Raw genomic sequence first — 21,396 nt, forward strand, 5'->3', positions numbered from 1 at the left:
AGATAATAAAGGCCAGCTGGAGATATGGAGCATGTTATGAATACTAGACAGACAAAGATATTACCTTTTAGCAACAGCTCATTTGGTTCACTTCATTTTTTAATCTGATGGGTGCTCAGGACATGATCTATTGACTTCAAACCATGAGTCTATACATCTGGTGAGAGAGAAACATTAGATACAATGTTAGATCAAGTTTACTCACACAATGACATCAACGAAAAGGGAGGCAAGAACAAGAAAGGGGCCTTTCAGAACCTGCGTAATTGCAGAAAGGCAGATGACCCAGTAGAGTAATCACACAACTAGCTTTGTGGAGAAACATACTCCTCTGCAGTGGCAAAGCAATAATTCACAAAAATGCATGCATGTATCTTATAGCAACATATCATTGCATTTAATTTACTGACATTATCATCTTTTGTTGAGGGATGTTAGAGTATTTATGAATACTTTCACATTGCATTGATTTTGCATGGTATTTGGAGAGAACAGTGAGTTAGGTCCAATGCAGAAGGGTGGTGCGTCCATTATTTGCTATTATTGGCAAAATGCTATAGTCTGTAATCGAAGAGGAAATATCGAATAGTTTAGGAAAGCTGAATATAATTAACTCCACTCAACAAGATTTTACAAAGGGCGAGTCATGTTTGACAATTTTATCCAAATTCTTTGAGGATTTAACAGGGAAGAATTGATGGAGGGGAACCTTCAAATAGCACATTTAGATTTCTAAATGGTATTTGATGATGCGCCACATAGGAGGCTGGTGCATATCATTAATAAAAGTGTGTTAAAATGGATTGAAAACTGGTTGACTCATAGAAGAATTGGAATGAATATGTTCTTTTCATACTGGAAGTAACTAGTAGATTAGCACAAGGATCAGATCTTGCCTCACACTTGTTCATCATTTATGTCAATGACCAAGAAAATGGGAGGTTTTCACATTTGTCAATGATATGAAACTAAGTGGAAGAGCATATTATGATAAGGATACTGCAATGCTGCAGTGAGGTATAGATAGACTGAGTGAGTCAACAAAAGACTGGTAAATTAAGTTTAAAGTGGGGGAGAGGGAGGTCATGCACTATAGGAGAAATCAAAAAGGCAGATTACTATCTAAAGGGAGAGAGACTGCAAATCAGTTGAGATCCAAGTCTTCTGGTGCAGGAGCCACTAAAAGCTAACAGGCAGGTCTCACAAGAAGGCAAATGGCACTTTGGCCTTCATTGCAAAGAGGTTGGAGTTTCAAAATAGGGAGGTTTGGTTTCAATTGTACATGGTATTGGTACGGCTTCTTCTGGATTACTGTGTACAGTTCTGGTCCCCCTTGCTTAAAATAAGATGTACATTGGAGACAGTACCAAGGAGATTTCCCAGGCTAATTCCTGGGATGAGAGTGCTGTTTACTAAGAGAGGCTAAATAGTTTTAATCTGTATTCCTTGGAGTTCAGAAAAATGAGGGGTGAACTTACTCAAACATATAAGATCTTAAGGAGGATTAGTAGCTGTCGATCCCAGGGGATCGTGGGTTTGCACCTCTGGTGGACTGTCCTCTCCGGGGTGCAAGCCTGGGTGGGAAGATTTGAAGAACCGACTGTTGCCCAAGTAGCGGGTTCTCCCTCTCCACGTCACTGATGTAGTCCAGGGGAAGGGCAAGCGCCAATACAGCTTGGTACCAGTGTCGTCACAGAGGTTACCAGAGTGAAGTTGTAAACAACATCAAACTGCCTTAGGGACCCCGGCTCCGGATTTCTTCCTCCTCCCGAAGCCTTTCCCATGGGTGGGTATGGCCAACAGGCAGCAAAGGTTTAAAATCAGAGATTTCCTCTCCAAGGGGGTTTAACAAAGTAGATATTGAAATGTTTTCCCTAGTGGGAGAGGGGACAAAAACTACAAGATAAGGGGTTCATCATTTATAGACATTAGACAATAGGTGCAGGAGTAGGCCATTTGGCCCTTCTAGCCAGCACCGCCATTCACTGTGATCATGGCTGATCATACACAATCAGTACCCCGTTCCTTTAACACTGATGTACATAGAATTTTTTTTTTATCAGAGAGCGGTGAATCTCTGGAATTCTCTGTCCTAGCAGCTGGGTCCTTTGAAGTACTTAGACTGATGGAGAATAACTATTTGGTAGAGGAATAGAGAAATGGGATGGAAGAGGAGTTTCGGCTAGCAAAAAACAACCATGATTTTATTAAAATGGGGCAGGCTTGAAGGCCCTGATGGCTTTCTCTTGTTCCCTTTTTCTTATGTTCTTCTTTTGCATCTTGCATAACATGGGAAGTGAACTTTGCAGATTCCCTTTTTTTTTTGCAACATCTTTTGTCAAGTTCCTTTTCTAAAAGGACTTCTTCACTGAGCAAACTCTTTTGCCTTATTTGTCTTCCCAAACAAATTAACACACTTCTGGATTGGATTCCATTTGCCCTTTTCGTGCCCACATAACTACCGACAGCTCTTCTCTTCATTGTCACCCACATTGCCAAATTGGGTGCCATTAGCCAGCTTCTTTATGATAGCCCTGAATTTAAATCCAAACTTAGTGAAAGATGTAGCCCCATGGATACCTGCTGCACAGGACTCTCCAGTTGCTAAAACTCTCATTGGCCATTACTATTTGCTTTCTCCCACTGAGCCACCTTGCTAAATGCCCTTGGAGCCCTTGAGTTTTATTGGTCATCAGTTGACCACTTGGGACTAGTTCAAACCATGAGCACGATGTTGCCCAATACAGTGTTTTATGGATTCAGTCTTAATTCCCTGGATTTTATTATGAGAAATCTTTGTCACAAGTCATATGAGCATTACATTAAGGTAATTCTGTTTAATTGCTTTGGATGTTTTGGAAACATTGGAAAAAGAGAGGGATTTGGGTAACATGAACGTGTGGCGTCACTGAAGGAGGGAGCCCAAGCAATGCAACTCTGAGCAGTAGATCCAACCAGGGTTGGCAATCCTAGACCAACGTGATTCATCCGTGAAACTGCCACCAACCAGAGTCAATGCTCCTTTAGCACGTTGCAACAATGTTTAAGCAACTGTCAGTGCCTTTCTAGATACACCTCTGAATGCTGTTGAGAACAGTGCACCAGGAATCACTAAACACTAACAGATTTAATCAATTAATCTGTCATCACAAGAAACCTATTTTCCTTTTATTGAGATACAGCACCGAATAGGCCCTCTGGCCCCTTCAAGCCACGTCGTTCAGCAATTGCCCGATTTAATCTTGGCCTAATCGCGGGATAATTTACAATGCCCAATTAACCTACCAACTGCTGCGTCTTTGGACTGTGAGAGGAAGCCCACACTTACGGGCAGTGATGGGAACTGAACCCGGGTCACTGGTACTATGAAGCGTGGTACTAACCACTATGCTTTGTGAAATTGGAGGATCCAAGTGCACAGTTGATCTGTTAGTGATTACAAAGATAGGCATTACAACAGATTATAGCTTTGATGGTGCAATATTAAAAGGGTTCCTGGATTCCTTTAAACCATATCCTACTTGGGTGCAAGGTGCTTAATATTCTGAGGAATATTTATACTTACCCTTTATGGTAGATACATAGACAGGGCAGGCGTGCTATGGTGTCTCCCTGCTGCAGCTCCTCAAGGCATATTGCACATTCTCCAGTATCTTTACTTAGTACATCCTCTGCAGAGAGCAAAACGATATAAGTTACAATTCAATCAGTGTACTTTTCATAGATTTTGTCTCTGGAACTGTTCCACCAAAGGTCTGAAGTATTGCTGGAGTGGTGTGTACTTAAAGGAAGAATTTGCTAAAACTCTATGTGCACTCAATTAAGTCAAATTCTCACTCTGTAATGAATACAAGAGACAGTTCCATTTAAAATACGCTGCGCCAAGTTTGACAGCTATTTAATACAAAAAACACCATTCAGAACTGAAGCCCCTAGGCAGAATCCAAGCTTAATGAATACTCTTAGATTCATGAAGCCCCCTGCTACAACTGGGTGGGGTGTATACTGTCACTTTCTTGGCTTAGTTAGGTTACAGGAATATCATACATGCACGACTGGTTGTTACCATTTATGTACTGTATGTATATACAAGAGAAAATGAGAGAAAAATGGGCAGAGGGAGAAAAATAAGGATTTGATTTTGATGTCATGTCCTTTCTGAAACTGGAAGTGTACTTGTGAACAGACCCAATTGTGTCATCTGTCCATGGACTGAATAAAAATCGCACTCATTCTTATGCAGTCCTGCCCAACAGGCAAGAGCTGGCACTACAGAAGTCCCTGAACTACTAAATCACACTCACGCTAATGCAATCCTGCCCGACAGACAAAATGGGCACTCAGAACTCTCCAACCTACTCTCCACTAAAGTGCTGTGGTTTGAGCAACTAAAGCTGCAATTCCACTGTCTAAGAAATGACAATTATACAAGCAGCTGACAAGGGCGACCAGCAGACACTGTGACAGTTAACCGGGTTCGGAGCAAAACGTAAAACACGGACAAAGTGAGCTCCTGACAAAGGCCCAGTAGAGGGGGCAGGCTTTCCGCTTTATTTACTCTCAGGCTGCAATCACACTGAGCACGTCTCAGAGTCACAAGGGACATAAATACAAACAAAACAACTCTAAAGTACAGTGGAGTCGGGTTAATCGGGATTATCAGGACCATTTTGGCCCATTTAAGTGGTTGCCCCGATCAGCTGAAGTTTCATGGAAATAGTTAAAAGTTTTTAAAAAAAAACAAACTACTGTTTAACTGAGTAACAATTTAAGTATTTAAATGAAACACAGAACAAATTAGAACACTACCAATGCCTCTCACTACTATAAAACTGTGTATTAGTTCCTAATAGTTATTGATGGAGAAATTCATCTGACGTGTTCTTTTGATCGACTTTAAATGAACATAATCAGTGCAGACACCTAGTGCTGATAATAATCTGCCTTCAGACAATACTTTATAGATGGTTGTATCCTCCAAACTTCTGACTTCATTGTAACACTCAGGTTGATTGTTGATACCTTGGTAATTCCTAATTTGTTGAAGTGGTGAAATTGTGTCTTTTTCTCACTTCTGGCATCTCAAAGCCTGAATGATTGAAACCACGGTGAGCAAAACAGTTCTGAATTGTCTTTCTGCTTATTTCTCACCAACGATCAGTGACAAAAATCCCTCCTTTTTGAACACAAGCACATGCAGCTGACACTATTTAAAAACATATTGCTCTAAGCATCGTGTAGTGTCTAACAGAGCACACAAACGACATTAGTTAGAGGCTGTTTGGCAACAGTCTCCTGCTCCAATTAAGCAGCATAGTGTCCTGAATAAAAAGGATCCCGGCTATTTTCCCGATTTAGTTTTTGTTCGGTAAGAGTTGTCCCAGACAAATGGCTGCCTCAATTAACTGATAACCCAATTACTGGAATCCACTGTATTTGGGGAGTCACTAGTGCTCTGCGCTAATTCTACTAGGTGTTTGCAACAGGGTGGGACTACTGAGTCACTATAAAATTAAGCTGTCAGACTCAAAACCAAACAACATAAGGAAGATAACTAGATTGTGTTATTAATTTTCTATTGTTATGCTAGAATTTATCTCAGATCTATCCATTGAGCTGGTTCCTAGTATGACAAGATGGCTTCTTGGCCATAGAGGTCTTGCAAATCGTGAAATGCTATTACAGCACCAGCAATCAGTGACCGGGGTTCGATTTCCCCTGCTGACTGTAAGGAGTCCATAAGTTCATCCTGTGACGTGGGTTTCACTGGGTGCTTCAGTTTCCACTCACATTCGAAAGATGTACGGGTTGCGGTTAGTAAGTTGTGACCATGCTATGTTGGCACTGGAAGCATGGTGACACTTGTGGGCTGCCCCCAGCATAGATAGTGTCCAACGGAAGTTATAGTGTCACAATATTGAATTGAATTGACTTTGTTACTTACATCCTTCATATACATGAGGAGTAAAAATCATTACATTACTTCTCCGTCTAAATGTGTAATGTCCAATTTATAGTAATTTACAATAAATAGTATGTACAACAGGACAGTCAATATAACATAGAAATACAATTGAATCAGCATAAATTAATCAGTCTGAGGGCCTGGTGGATGAAGCTGTCCCAGAGCCTGCCAGTCCTTTTATGTTGTGGTACCATTTCCCGGATGGTAGCAGCTGGAACAGTTTGTGGTTGGGGTGACTCGGGTCCCCAATGATCCTTCGGGCCTTTTTACACACCTGTCTTTGCAAATGCCCTGAAGAGTGGGAAGTTCACAACTACAGATGTGCTGGGCTGTCCACACCACTCTCTGCAGAGTCCTGCGATTGAAGGAAGTACAGTTCCCATACCTGGCAGTGATGCAGCCAGTCAGGGTGCCCCTGTAGAAAGATCTTAGGATTTGGGGGCCCAAACTTCTTCAATCATCTGAAGTGAAAGAGGCGCTGTTGTGCTTTTATCACCACACAGCGGGTGTGTACAGACCACATGAAATCCTCGGTGATGTGTATGCCAAGGAACTTAAAGCTTTTGACCCTCTCAACTCCAGGAGTTAGTTAGCCTGCCTCCATTCCTCCTGTAGCCCACAACCAGCTCCTTTACATTCCGTGCACAGATATATAAATATTAGAAGAGAAGGAAGAAAGAATAAAAAATGTAACCTCAAACAGTCTAACAGGAGGGGGCCATCACTTCCCCGCCTATAGGTTGATTCATTATAGAGCCTAATAGCCGAGCGTAAGAATGACCTCATATTGCACTCTTTGGAGCAGTGCAGTTGTCTTAATCTATTACTAAAAATGCTCCTCTGTTCAGCCAAAGTGGCATGCAGAGAGGGTGAGAAACATTGTCCAGTAGTTCTAGGATTTTTCACAGGATCTTTTGTTTTACCACAGCCTCCAATGTGCCTGATTTTGACTCCCGTAACAGAGCCAGCCTTTCTAATCAGTTTATTGAGCCTGTTGGCATCACCCGTGTTGATGCCACTGTCCCAGCACAGCACTGCATAGAAGATACTGCAAACAATGATACAAAGGACACATGTCATTGTATGCTTCGATGTATGTACAACAAATAAAACTAATCTTTAATTTTCAAAGGACTTCAGGGATTAAAGCACAAAGGGAGATCAATAAAGAAAGCAACCGCTGCAGCTTTTGCTTATTTCATGCACATCAAAGCCAAGTGCTCCGCACCTTTCCACCCAACACACATCACCGCACCCTCTGTCATCGAAAATCCTGCCGGTGAGGGGTTTTTGATCAAACAGATTTGACAGCCACCGGTTGCCAACTTTCCATCTGTACAATCAACACCACCAGCTTCATATTACAAACCTTGCCACCTTTTTTGCAATAAAAAAAAATCCGCTTACTTTTATTTAAATGTTTTATGGACTGATGCAAAGACTCAAGGTTAGAGTTTGAAAAACAGTTACATATATACCTTGTAAACCAACACTGCTGAATTTACACTAAGCTTCTCAGTTACAGCTCGTGCTTGTAAGAGGTGAAGAATTATTCTGGTGGCCCCTTGATGGCTGGTTCTTAGTTTATGTGTGACCATGCATGTTCACTCTTGCTCAAGTGTGTGCTTTATGCGTGTGAGCTTTCACCGTATGACATCATAGAACAAAAATTTAAATTGGTGATACCTGGGAGCTATTTTTGCTTCAGCCTCACAGCATAAGGTGACTGCATTGAATTGTAATCACACTCCAGTGAGAACACAGTACCCACAGTCACGCACAGTGCAAGGCACATATGGGGTCACAAGCACATAAGATGTCAGTAAAGTACAGTCACACAAAAAAATATAGTCCAAGACTGAGTCTATGAATGTTGCAGAAATCTGCAATTGAACACAACAATACAGATTAACTTCTGCCAAACGAAAACTTGGGGCAGCACCAACTCTAATGGCTCTCTTCTGAGTGGCTGTGAATAGGTAACACCACACCCTAATGCGGCCCAGTTCTCACTATGACCGGGGCCACGCAGCTCCCCTGCTGTCCAGCCATAAATCAGTGAATCGGACTTGCTGAATTCCGCATTAACAATGTCCAGTAGGGTGTTGCAATTACACGAAAAACGACAAGGCCGATCACTCGCTGTTAGACTGCACACCACCGGCGTGCACCGACTCCTCTGATGCTCTCTGACATAGGCAGCAGTACCGAGTCCAGCTCCTACGGTTTCTCCGCCAACGCGCAACTCGCTGATGTGTTAGACCTGCAGTGCTTTAAGTTCTTACTGTCCGGGAGGATCTCAGGATTGTGAGAAATATGTTTAAAGGGTCAATAACACCCTGTAGAAGCCGCTGAGACCAAACATGCCTTCATCTACCCAGACACTTTTTTACTTTAAGCTAGTAAAAATGAAATTTCACTACGTGTATATAGCGTAGGATAAAAAAGGGAACTAGATTGAGAATATCCAGTCCGAAAAGTTTCCAGTTCTGCTTTGTGCTACATAGGACAAGTTGGGGAGATAAAGAAAATGTCAAAAATATTCTTCTTTCAGCATAGTTTGCATAAAAAGAGGAACAACACCCTGATGTAAAATCCCAAGCACTGAAAATAATCAACTGTGATGAAAAGAGGGAAGCCAAGACATTACGAATTAAGTTAAAAATGCCACTATTAACGTGTATTCATATTAGAAAGTAAAAAGCGCAAAAATTGAAAGAGATTGCGTCTACTTCTCCCGTGGCTGAGGCATTAACTTGTTCAGTCATGGAATTCCAAAAACTTTAAATATAGCACCAGTGAGTTAATAGTCACTTGATTGGAGGAAAACATTTACCACATTTAGAAGCCTTGCTGATATGCTTCAAAGCCCTTAAGGAAACCATCACTAAGTTCCAGGAAAACTTCATTTAAGTCATTCGATTATTGCCAAGTACCGTACACAAGCAAAGAACTATTCAAATTTTATAGAAAAAAAAGAGACCTTCATTTACTCTATTTCTGTATTAATTTATCAATGGCAAGTCACTTCTTTCAGTAGAAGGGAAAGGTAGGTTTTACTTCTATTTCTTACTATGAAATACTCACATGCACTGGGTGCACGAGTGCTTCTGAGAATGGAGGGGATGGTTTGGGGTGGGGGTCTCCATAGAGTCCTGGAGACTTCTGAGTCATTGGTCCTTCCTCACTGAGCTGAGCTCCACATTCCTCTGCCCAAATTACTGAACCTGCTTTAACTTGTCACTGGGGTTTCATACCACTTTGCAGATTGTTTCCATCTGCCTCACTGAGTGCAGCTATCTCTTTAAATAGTTTAAAAGTAAAGAGCTTCAATATTTAAATATATATGCTAGTAATTTCAGTGTTTTGGCATTGGCTATATCACATACGAGGGCTCAGTGCTATGTTGCACAAAGGGAGAGACAAAAGGGAAAAGAATGCAGCTCTGTATAGCTAGGGGTTTGAAACATGACCTAATCCTTACATATGTCCCCATCACTCTTAATTGTTCATTGCTATTTGGAGAGTACTTAAAGAGAAATGGCAGCAGATATTAAAACTAGAGATAATCACACTTAGATTTGTTTACTGCAAAGACAGCAAATGTCCATAATCTTCAATCATCCACTTTTGCTCTCTGCATTTCAGCAACAGGATGTTTCCAACATCAATGAAGTCTCCTCACAGAGAGCCGCATGACGCCCAGTTCAGTTAAACTACACAATTTATATCCGGAATCCTGAGTTCCACTTGGCTATCCACAATATCCATCACTGCGCTGGCTAACAACATCTGCGAGGTTATGTCAGGGAACTCACGTCTTCAGTCAGATATCCTATTCTGCCTGCCTGCAGTCCTGGGCCCTTCCACAGGAACACAACACCGAGGACAGTGACATCTCCCTCAAAAACCCACCAGTCTCTACCTAGGTGTGATTTACTTCAATGGAGGTGTTCCCAGACGGGCATCAGCCAACGTGCAGCAATCTCATGACAAGCATTTGGAATTTTAAATTCAAGAGTGCAGAGCATCATGGCCTCGTGTGGAAACACCAATGCTCAGGAAAAGAAAAGGCTAAAGAAGTGGTGGACACAGCCCAGCCCATCACAGGCATAGCTGACCCCAAAACTGAATACACTTACATGATGGGCTGCCACAAGAAAGCAGCATCCAACATTAAGAACATCCTGCATGCCCTCTTTTCACTACCATTGGGGAGGATGTACAGAACCTTTTCATCTCTACCACCAGGTTCAGGAACAGTTATTATCCCATCAATTTCCTGAACCTGTGAGGGTAACTGCAATCACCACTGTTCAAAAGTGACTATGATCTACTGACTCACTTTCAATGACTCGTAACAATTCACGTTCTCAGTATGATTTTTTTTATCCCATTTTGTCGTCTTTTGCTCATTGGTTGTTTGTCAGTCTTTATTTATGGTTTTTCACAAATTCTATTGTATTTCTTTTTCTGTAATTGCCTGTAAGAAAATGAATGTCAAGGTAATATATGGTAACATATACACAATTTGATAATCAATTTACTTTAAACTTCAAATTTATATAAAGTTTGGATGGTTCAGACAATGCCTAAGATCATTGATATTTGGCTACCGTTCAAAATAGAAAGAAGATATTTAGAATTCAATACTGTTGTTGCTTTGGCATAGCTTGATTGAGTTAACTGTCTACACTAAAAATGGCAATAGAGGGGAGAGGGAGAGGAAAATGAGAAATCATGTGGCAAACAGCTGATGAATCTCATGATAAATCAGACATCATTTCCCATGCCTAATATATATCCTTGCACTTTCCATTTTCATTTCCCTTAGAGATTATGTTGCATGGTGCCTTAGCATTCTATAGCCAAGGATATCAAAGCATTCTACATCTATTGAAATCATTGGTATAATGCAGGAAAAAGAGCAACTGGCTTACACACAATACTCACAAGATGTGATATTGAACAAATAATCATTTCTTAGTAATTTTTTTTATTAAACAACATATACTTTATTCAAAATTAAAATAATTTACAATGAACCATTCAATGACATTCAATCCATTACAGACATTTCCTCTACATTTTGTACATTTCTACACTTCCAGCCACTCAGGTGGCCCTATGTTGGTTCATCTTTACACACTTTTGTTGAGGGGTATACTCCCCGCCACCCTACACCTCAACTCCCCCGGGAGAACAACTCTAAACTGTGGTTCTTCCCCACTGGGCCCTTGCAGTGGCTGCACCAAGTTTCAGTGCATCCCTCAGCACGCACTCCTGCAGCCGAGAACGTGCCAGTCGGCAGCATTCCCCCATGGACATCTCCGTGTGCTGGTAGACCATCAAGTTTCAGGCCAACCAAAGAGTGTCTTTCACCGAGTTGATGATCTGCCAGCAGCACCGGATGTTGGTCTCGGTGTGCGTCCCCGGGAACAGCCCGGAGATCAGAGAGTCCTCTGTTACGCAGCTTCTGGGGATGAATCTCGACACTGTCCCTTCCATCCTCCTCCACACCTTCTCGGCGAACCCACAGTGTGCAAAGAGGTGGGTCACCGACTCCTCCTCACTGCAGTCCTCCCGTGGGCAGCAGGGAGTGGAGACAACGTTCTGGGAGCAATGTTGTTTATGAGCAACATAACAAATATCGTCTGAAACTGATGAAAGAACTTTCTCTCTTTCCTCTGAGTGTTAGCATGCCACATTTAACTTGTAGTGAAGAGCCAGGTAGTGGCCTCAGTGCAATATATCTAACCAAAATATGGCACAGAAAGTACAGGAGTACAGCAGAGGAACAGGCTCTTCAGTCCATTGTTTCTGCACTGACAGGATGGCAAATTAAAGTAATCCGATCTGCCTGCTTCCATGGCTACCTAAATGCCATGATTGTGTGTGTTTGACCACCAGCTCTACTGACAGAGTATTCCAGTGTCAGGCCCCGGAGCAGGGAACCAATCGCAGACCCAATACTCTGCACACAGTGATATTAATTGAGTAACAACTCCCAGGGTGCAAACAAAGTCAGCGCCAAAGTTCAGGCAGAGATCAAAACATCCAGAGAAATCCGAAAAATCAGAATCGGGAACAGGCAGAGTCAATATTCAGACAGACCGAGTTCAGATACAAATGTTGGAAAGGCTCAGGAAAACTCACTGACACAACCTGGTAACAGACAGGTCACAACACAGGACTGAAATACCCTGCGCAGTAAACAGAGAGGCAGATGATAGGTGGAGCACAATGAGACACAAGTGGCAGCAAAACAAGTAATGATGAGAAACAGGTGAGAGGCGGAGTACTCAGTAATACAGGGCTGGAGCAGAGCAGGAGCAGATTCAGGAGCACATTGGGCATGAAAACAAACATGACTACGTGGCAATAGAAAACCACAGACTGACGGCTAGGGGGAAAACACACAAAAGACAAAGTTCAGCTGGAGGTACTGACATCCAGGCACCTACCCTTCTCTGTCTAATCTGCGTTAAAAAAATGTCCTGCATATCTCCATTAAACTTCTCCCCTCTCACCTTAAGTCAACGCCCTTTAATATTTGACTTTGTAGCCTGGGGAAAATCTCTATTTCAAAGTACAGAGATGAGTAATGTTTCTGGAATGAGGAGCAGGGTTGTCTTCTAACTTGGAGGTGAGAATATGACACCCTTGTGCCAAAACTGACACATTCCTTGTGGATTGCTTATGGTCGGGGTAAACGGTCACGTGTGGTCAATTCGTGAGTTCAATACCTCACATAAAATCTAGTACTTAAAGGTATTAGAGCAATTGGTTTTCCTTTGGTCTTTTATAGAACTTGTTGAATGGCAGGTGCTCAAAGTTCAAAATAAATTTATTGTGAAACGACATATATGTGTGCAAGTACAAAAGAGAAAACAGATAGGTAGATAAGTAATAAATGCTGATGAAGAGTCCCTGAAAGTGAGTCCATAGGTTGTGGGAACATTTCAGTGATGGAGCAAGTGAAGTTATTCCTTCTGGTTCAAGAGCCTGATGGCTGAGTAATGACTGCTCTGGAACCTGCAGGTGTGGGTCCTGAGGCTCCTGTACATTCTTCCTGATTGCAGCAGAGAGAAAGAGTGCATGGCCTGGGCAGTTGGGATCTTTGATGATGGATGCAGCTTTCTTTGCAACAGTGCTCCATGTAGACGTGCTCAATTGTGGGGAAGGTTTTACCTGTGACGGACTGAGCCGTATTCACTACATTTTTAAGTATTTTCCATTTGAGAGCATTAGTATTTCCATAGCAGGCCAGTCAATATACTCCCCATCAGATATCTACACAAGCTTTTCAAAGTTTTAGATGTCATGCCAAATCTTTGTAAATGCTTAAGTAAATAGAGGCACGGCACATGTGCTAGTCCCAAGCCAGTGCCTCTTAAATGATAACACAAAGTAATTTAAAGTTGCTGACCCTCTCCTCTTCTGATCCTCCAATGAGACTCCCAGTTTCCTCCTTCTGAAGTCAATAATCAGCTCCTTGGCTGTGCTGACATTGAATTGTTATTGTGGCACCACTCAGCCAGAGTTTCAATCTCCCTACTATATACTGAATCATCACCACCTTTGTATGCCCTTTGACAGTGGTGTGGTCAGCAAACTGAATATGGCATTGGAACTGTGCTTAGCCATACAGTCATAAGTGTAAAACGAGTACAGCAGGGGACTAAACAGACAACCTTATGGCGCACTTGTGCTGATGGAGATTGTGCAGGAGATTTTGTTGCCAAACTGAACTGACCAAGGTCTGCAAGTGAGGAAATCAAGGATCCAATTAGTCAAAGCGATATTGAGGCCATGGTCTTGAAGCTTATTGATTAGTTTTGGTATTGAATGCTGAGCTGTAGTCGATAAAGAGCATCCTAATGTATTCTTCTTTGCTCTCTAGATGCTCCAGGGTTGAGTGAAGAGACAATGAAATGGCATCTGCTGTGGACCTGTTGCGCCGGTGAGCAAATTGGAGTGGATCCAAGTTGCTTCTCAGGCAGAAGTTGATATGTTTCATCTCCTGCCTCTCAAAGCACTTCATCAGAGAGGATGCAAGTGCTACTGGATGATAGTCATTGAGGCAGCTGATCATGTTCTTCTTAGATCCCAGTTTAATTGCAACTGCTTGAAGTAAGTGAGTAGATCAGACTGCCAAAACAAGGGGGTAATAAAGGTACTGGTGAATGCTCCAGCCAGCTGATCAGCACAGGTCTTTATTACTAGGCCAGGTACCTACCCTATCTACTCTCATCCAATCCCCTCAGCCTACAAAGAAATCATTCTAAGTCTGTCCAACCTTTTCATCTAGAGAATATTCTCTATTCCTGATGAACCTATTCTGTATCGTCTGCAAAGCCTCCACATTCTTCCAATAGCAGAGCGACCAGAGCTGCACAAAATACTCCAAATGCAGACTAAAAAAAATTATACAGCTGCAACATGACTTCCTGATTTGTTTAATCAGTACCCTGACTGATGAAAGCAAGCCTGTCATACACCCTCTTTACTATCCGATCTGCTCATGCTGTCTCTTTCAGGAAATTACCAAAATTCAAAGTTCAAAGTAAATTTATTATTATTAAAATGCATACATCTCACCACATATAATCCTTTTTTTGCCTTGCAGGCATTCACAGTAAATACAAAGAAACAAAATGTTCAAGGTCCTGCTACTTATTGTCTATTCCTACTTATATTCGGTCACCTAAAGTACAACACCTCTCACTTACCCTGATTCAACTGCACGTCCCTCTCCTTGGTTAATACCAATGCAAAGTACTAATTTAATACCTTGCCCATATCCTCTAGCTCCGGGCATAAATTCCTTCCTTTATCCTTGAATAGCCCTACTCTCTCTTTAGCATCTCCAATAATGAAGCACTCCTTCAGCGCTGCACTGTTTCAATCAATAACTTGTTCACAAGTCCGTAGAGTGGGAATTGAACCCACAAACTTTTGATTCACGTGCAGGCAGGCAAGTTATGCATTGATCAAGAGCCTACATTAAATAAAAAGGGAGGGCATGTGGCAAGTTTATACGAGAAGTGATGCTTTACAGTTTCAGAATCAGAAACAGAATCAGACTTTAATCGCCAAGTACCTGTGCACATAGAAGGAATTTACTTCCGGCAGATGTTGTCTCTCTGCTCATAACAATAATAATGATAAATATAAATGAAAATATAGATTATACATACAAGTAGTGCAATCCAAGTAATAGTTAGCCGACAGTTAACCGGCAGTTAACTGTTCAACAAAGTGACTGCAATAGGGAAAAAACTTCTCCAGTGCCTATTAGTCTTAGTCTGGAGGGATCTGAAGCGCCTACCAGACGGAAGCAGTTCAAACAGTCTGTGCGCAGGATGGAAGGAGTCCTTTATGATGTTCCCTGCCCTCTTCTTCAACCTGGAAGAGTACAGGTCCACAATAGAGGGCAGGGAGACTCCAATGATGCGCTCCGCAGTCCTCACTGTGCGCTGTAGTCTGGTTCTATCCTGCTTGGTGGCGGTTCCAAACCACACAGTGATGGAGGTGCACAGGACAGACTCAATGTCTGCAGTGTAGAACTGCAGCAGCAATTCCTGAGGCAGACCATATTTCCTCAAGAGCCGCAGGAAGTACATCCGCTGCTGGGCCTTCTTCAGGATGGAGCTGATGTTCTGCTCCCACTTCAGATCCTGAGAGATGGTGGTTCCCAGGAACCTGAAGTTCTCCACGGTGGACACAGGGCTGCCGAGGACTGTGAGGAGGGACATAATGGGGGGATGTCTCCTGAAATCCACTATCATCTCCATTGTCTTGAGCGTGTTCAGCTCCAGATTGTTCCAACTGCACCAGAGCGCCAGTTGGTCCACCTGCTGTCGATATGCAGACTCATCCCTGTTCTGGATGAGTCCGATGATGGTGGTGTTGTCTGCAAACTTCAAAAGCTTCACATAGGGTTTGGAGGAGGTGCAGTCATTGGTGTAGAGGGAGAACAGCAGTGGAGAGAGGACACACCCCTGGGGGACGCCGGTGTTGGTGATTCGAGTATCCGAGGTGACCTGTCCCATCCTTTCCTGCTGACTTCTGTTGATCAGGAAGCTGTAAATCCAATCGCAGAGGTCAGGTGGCACAGTGAGGTGAGACAATTTGGAGCAGAGGGTATGAGGGACGATGGTGTTAAACGCCGAACTGAAATCCACAAACAGTATCCGAGCATAGGTCCCAGGACGATCCAGATGTTGCAGGGTATAGTGCAGTCCCAGGTTGACTGCATCGTCTACTGACCTATTTGCCCGGTAGGCAAACTGCAGGGGATCCAGCAGGCTGCTGGTGAGGGTCTTCAGGTGGTTCAACACCAAGCGTTCAAAGGATTTCATGACCACAGATGTCAGTGCGACAGGTCTGTAGTTGCTCAGTCCTGTGATGGTGGGTTTCTTGGGGACCGGGATGATGGTAGAGTGCTTGAAGCAAGTCGGAACCTTTCAATGCAAGTTGTAGCATGGGTACTGGCATCCTTGCCTCCAGGTCAGGTATATGTACTAGGTGCTTTAGAAATGTACAGAATGAAGAGATTATATTGCACAGAATGGACTAGATGGGGTGAAGGGCCTGTTTCTGTGTTGTAGTGCTGCTTGTCTGTGATCTACTATATTATTGGCTGACCTCTATTTTGTTTAAGTCATTAAACTGAAATCTGGTGCATTCTCTTGCTGGATATAAAAAATCCCAAGGTCCTGTCTTAAAAAGAATCAGAGGAGTTATCCCAAGGTTTGGGTAAATCCTAATCCCCAAAAAGCATTCCTGAACTGATCATCTAATCGTTATCATTATATTATCTCACTCCTCTCCCTGGCTATTCAGGATACCAGCTAAGAACATGTATGTTAATTGGTGTGTCTTGTTGCATGTCATTTGCATGCAATACAAAGCATTTTGAAAGTTTATAAAGAACGTTATTAGCTGCAAAACACTGGAAAATCCCAAGGTCATGGAATGTCCTCTATGATTCAGATACTTCCTTCCCATGTTTTACTTTGTCTAATCCTTCCATGTGGATGCCTCTGGTTCTGAAATCAACATCTAAATTGTTAACTCCTCCTAACTGGTTGCTGTCTGGCCTGCTGAGTTCTGCCAGCATTTTGTGTTTTTGTTTTAGACTATTCTGTTTTTTGATCTACCTTTTGGGAGCAGGCGTTGAGCTGCCCACAAGAGCAGATAGCTGAGCTGTAGTAATCTACATTGGAGAACTGAGTTTGTTAGGTGTTGAGCTGCCCACAAGAGCAGATAGCTGAGCTGTAGTGATCTACATTGGAGAACTGAGTTTGTTAGGCATTGAGCTGCCCACAAGAGCAGATAGCTGAGCTGTAGTGATCTACATTGGAGAACTGAGTTTGTTAGGCATTGAGCTGCCCACAAGAGCAGATAGCTGAGCTGTAGTGATCTACATTGGAGAACTGAGTTTGTTAGGTGTTGGGCTGCCCACAAGAGCAGGTAGTAATTGCAGAATTGAGTTTTATAGGTCTTACAGATAGTTGAACTGTGTATGTACCCAGAGTACTGGCTAAGGTGCAGAAAATTGAATCCTTCTTTAGATCAGAGTATGAATCTGTTTCAGGGATTTACACAATTTTCTCTCCCATTGAGGTTTGGAAATTGCTAGAGAGACAACCCATGCCCTAAACTCACCAGAAAATTCTGCAATATGTGGGCAGAGAGCATAAATCTCCACCAATAACAGAAATGACAATCATTTTCAATTGAGAATGGTTAAATTGTGTTTCCTTTCCTTCTTGTCTCATCCCTTTCTAGCCTTCTCACACCTTCTGCACTCTTCCAGTTCTGGCAATTTACTCATTTTCCTTTCTTTGACCCCATATTGACAGCAATGCCTCCATCTGCTTTTTGTGTAAGCTCTGAAATTCTCTCCTAAAACCACTTGTCTTCTAAGGAAACCGTCCATTTTGGCATTCCTTAGTTAATTAAGATGCTCCCGATGATGTTCTAATTAGGGATGGGCATTTTGATGAATTTAATGTTTTCTGAGGCTCTGCCAAAATGTTTCTATACTTAACACTTGATCCTATAACTCATTTCCCTGCATCATGCTCAGTGGTTAACCATGTAAACTGAAACAATGCTCCTTGCTCTCACTAAGGCCTATGAGTAAAACCCACTTACTTACTTACAAACATTCATCTTTGGCCCATGGGAGGATTGCTTGGCCACTAGAAACATGCCTGGTTATGTATATGGAGGCATACTTCTATGAACTTTCATTCAGGAAGGCATTTTAAGGTACTCATGTGTGAAATTAGTGCTTGAGAAATGTTAATTATTTTACCTCAGCAAGTAGTCAAACCTAGCCTTAACATAAATGCATTGTTTTTTTTTACTGTTGTCATTTATATTGAACATCCTTTCATTGTGAATAGTGACCAAACCTCAGTTTGAGGCTCTATTACACAAAACCTGAGTTAGCTCCACACATTGCCAGCAGGGAAAAGAAACATCCATTGCTCAGTAATAATTTAAATATGATTAGAAATTCTTCCTCCTGGAAAGGACATAGCTGATAAAACTCCAGATCAGCTGAATGAATCTGTGAACTTAGGTGTTAGTTCAGCAGACTCAGTTATGGATCCATACCCAGCACTACAGCAATTTGGTTTTTTTTAAACACACCTGCCACAAGGTCATTTTAATTAAAAATAAACCTGCAATCATGACTCTAATGCAGTCTGTATGTGGCTGTAAAACGTACACAGCTTTCTGCATGATCTCAACTTTTTTTCATTGGAGGCATGGAATTAAAAGTCTGTAAAGCTTACTATGTAATTCTTCCATAATTGTGTACTAAAGTAATCCTTTAACCAAGTGTATATTTGATCTAAACCTGTTGAAAATCATAGTGATTCACAATATTACAACAAAAGTCCATCAGATTTACAATGCTGGGTGGGTTTCATGTCCCATATGAATCCTTTCCTTCCATCCGCTCCCGATTTAACCACATCAGCATAAATATTTCTTAGATGGTAACTGTGACATGCATCACATTGTAAACACAGTCTCCGAATTATCTTACTGGTTTTCTGGGTGAGGGATATTTTCTCCCCCAGCATTTTTCTCAGAATTTTTAACACTATCATAAATCAATGTATTGAGTACAGGAGTTGGGGTGTTAGTTGAGGCTGCGCAAAACATTGGGGAGGCCTAACTTGGGGTACTGTGTGCACCTACCGGAAAGTTACTGATAAGATTGGGAGAGTTCAGAGAAAATTTACAGGGATCTTGCTGGGATTTGATGACCTGAGTTACAGCAAAAGACAGAACAGGTACGGGATTTATTCTTTAGAGCGCAAGAGAATGAGGAGAGATTTGATATAGGTATACAAAATTATGAGAAGTGTAGATAGGAAAAATGCAAGCAGGCTTTTTCCACAGAGGCTGGGTGAGACAAGTTCTAGAGGTTATGGGTTAAGGGTGAAAGGTGAATTGTCGAAGGATAACATGAGGGGGAGCTTCTTCACTCAGAGGTCAGTGACAGTGTGGAATGAGATGCCAGCTGAGGTGATGGATGCAGGTTCAATTTCAACATTTAAGAGAAGTTTGGATAGGTAGATGGACGAGAGAGGTATAAAGGCCCATAGTCCAGGTGCAGGTCGATGGGACTAAGCAGAATAATATTTTGGCACAGACTAGATGGGCTGAAAGGCCTGTTTCTATGCTGTAGATTTCTATGACTATGTTCTATATTTATGTCTTTACAATTCAAAAAGAAAATAAATAGCTTGGCCCATTTATGCTTTCTTGATAGTAATAACCTCTCGGTTCTGATATCCATTTGCTCTGTATGGGATTCAATCTTCCCTTAGAAGATGTTACCATCTAGACTCCCAACTGTTCCCTTTAACAAAACACTGTTATAAGGGTACTTCTCTGAATATCTTTACACCATGCAGAATCAAAGTAGAGCAAGATGTTGAAGATCTGACTACCTACTATCAGAGGCAAGATAAAGCCAACAACATTTACAAATATTTCAAAGTCGCCTCTATATACAGCAGCACAAACCTTGCACCATAAAAGAGAAACCACAATAAATAGTAGCACAAACCCCCTTGGGTTATTGATTTACTTGGTGCACTTGTGGACTATGACCTGGGTTTTCCATTCTCTAGTTAGGAGATTTACATCACCTAAGGATCCTTAGAGAGAGCCACACTTGGTCTCTGGGCCAAGTCAGATTGCTTGTGTTATATGGGCACAGTATTACATGATGTGGTATATATAAACAAAGGTAATCAAATAATGCTCCAACTATATACAGAGCCACACAGTTTCTGAAATGATCCAGAATTTTTCATTTGTAAACTCTACCTACATTACAGGCATCTGACACACTGATAAAGACGTATCAAATTTCCCCTTATGTTGAGTTGGGGTTTCAGCTCTAGGGTCTTTTCACTATTATCAGTCCAATCAACTACACATTAGGAACAACCATTAAACTATCAACTGTTATGAAACATAATATCATTCAAGCAGAGAAACTGGTAACCTTCTTACGAGGGACATCAGAAATGTGATTGATTCTCCCAGATACTGATGCCTAGAACACAGAAAATGAAGTACTGTTAGCTTTCCTTTTATTTTATAAACTTTGGTGACTTCTCCAGATACCTATATTTGGTACCCTAGTCATGAGACGTGAATCATCTGGCCTGTTCCTAAGCACCTTCCCTGTTAAAGTATTTGGTAATTTTTGCATTAATTTAACATCTTTCTCTTTAGAAGTTATGAGTGGCTCAGTGTTAATGTTCTGACAGCTTGAGTTAAAGATTGCAAGTTCAAATCATACTCAGCTTCTGGAAGCCATATGCAGAAAGAGTCATAGTCATAGAAGAGTATGAGACAGACACAGACCCTTCAGCCCATCTGGACATTTAAACAGCCTACTCCCATTGACCTGCTCCAGGCCATAGCCCTCCATAGCCCTCCCATCCATGTACCTATCCCAACTTCTCTTAAATGTTGAAATCAAGCTTGTATGCACCACTTCTGCTGGCAGCTCATTCCACACTCTCACGACACTCTGAGTGAAAAAGCTCCCCCCTCATGTCCCCCCCCCAGCTTTTCACCTCTCACCCTTAACCAATGACCTCTGCTTGTAGCCCCACTCAACCTCAGTGGAAAAAGCCTGCTTGTATTTACCCTATCTATACCCTCATAATTTTGTATACCTCTGTCAAATCTCCAAATGAGTGAGTACCAATCTGAAAGTATGTTGACTCTTAATTGAAATATTAAACAGTGACACACACAAAATGCTGGTGGAACATAGCAGGTCAGGCAGCATCTATAGGAGAAGTACTGTCGACGTTTCGGGCCGAGACCCTTCGTCAGGACTAACTGAAAGGAAAGATAGTAAGAGATTTGAAAGT

At 42.0% G+C, this 21,396-nt stretch overlaps 1 protein-coding gene across 1 annotated transcript in view; it reads right to left on the reverse strand.

Annotated features, from left to right (window-relative positions):
* znrf2b (zinc and ring finger 2b) overlaps positions 1-21,396 on the reverse strand; it is a 174,571-nt gene that overhangs the window by 5,290 nt on the left and 147,885 nt on the right. The window contains exons 3-4 of the mRNA XM_059945368.1: positions 3,566-3,671; positions 65-157 (exon numbers count right to left, since the gene is read on the reverse strand). Of these exons, the coding sequence (XP_059801351.1) occupies positions 100-157; positions 3,566-3,671 (164 nt within the window). The 3' untranslated portion in view covers positions 65-99. The remainder of the gene's footprint in view (positions 1-64; positions 158-3,565; positions 3,672-21,396) is intronic.

This window comes from Hypanus sabinus, chromosome 20, assembly GCF_030144855.1.
Source record: "Hypanus sabinus isolate sHypSab1 chromosome 20, sHypSab1.hap1, whole genome shotgun sequence".
In the NCBI taxonomy this organism is placed as follows: Eukaryota; Metazoa; Chordata; class Chondrichthyes; order Myliobatiformes; family Dasyatidae; genus Hypanus; species Hypanus sabinus.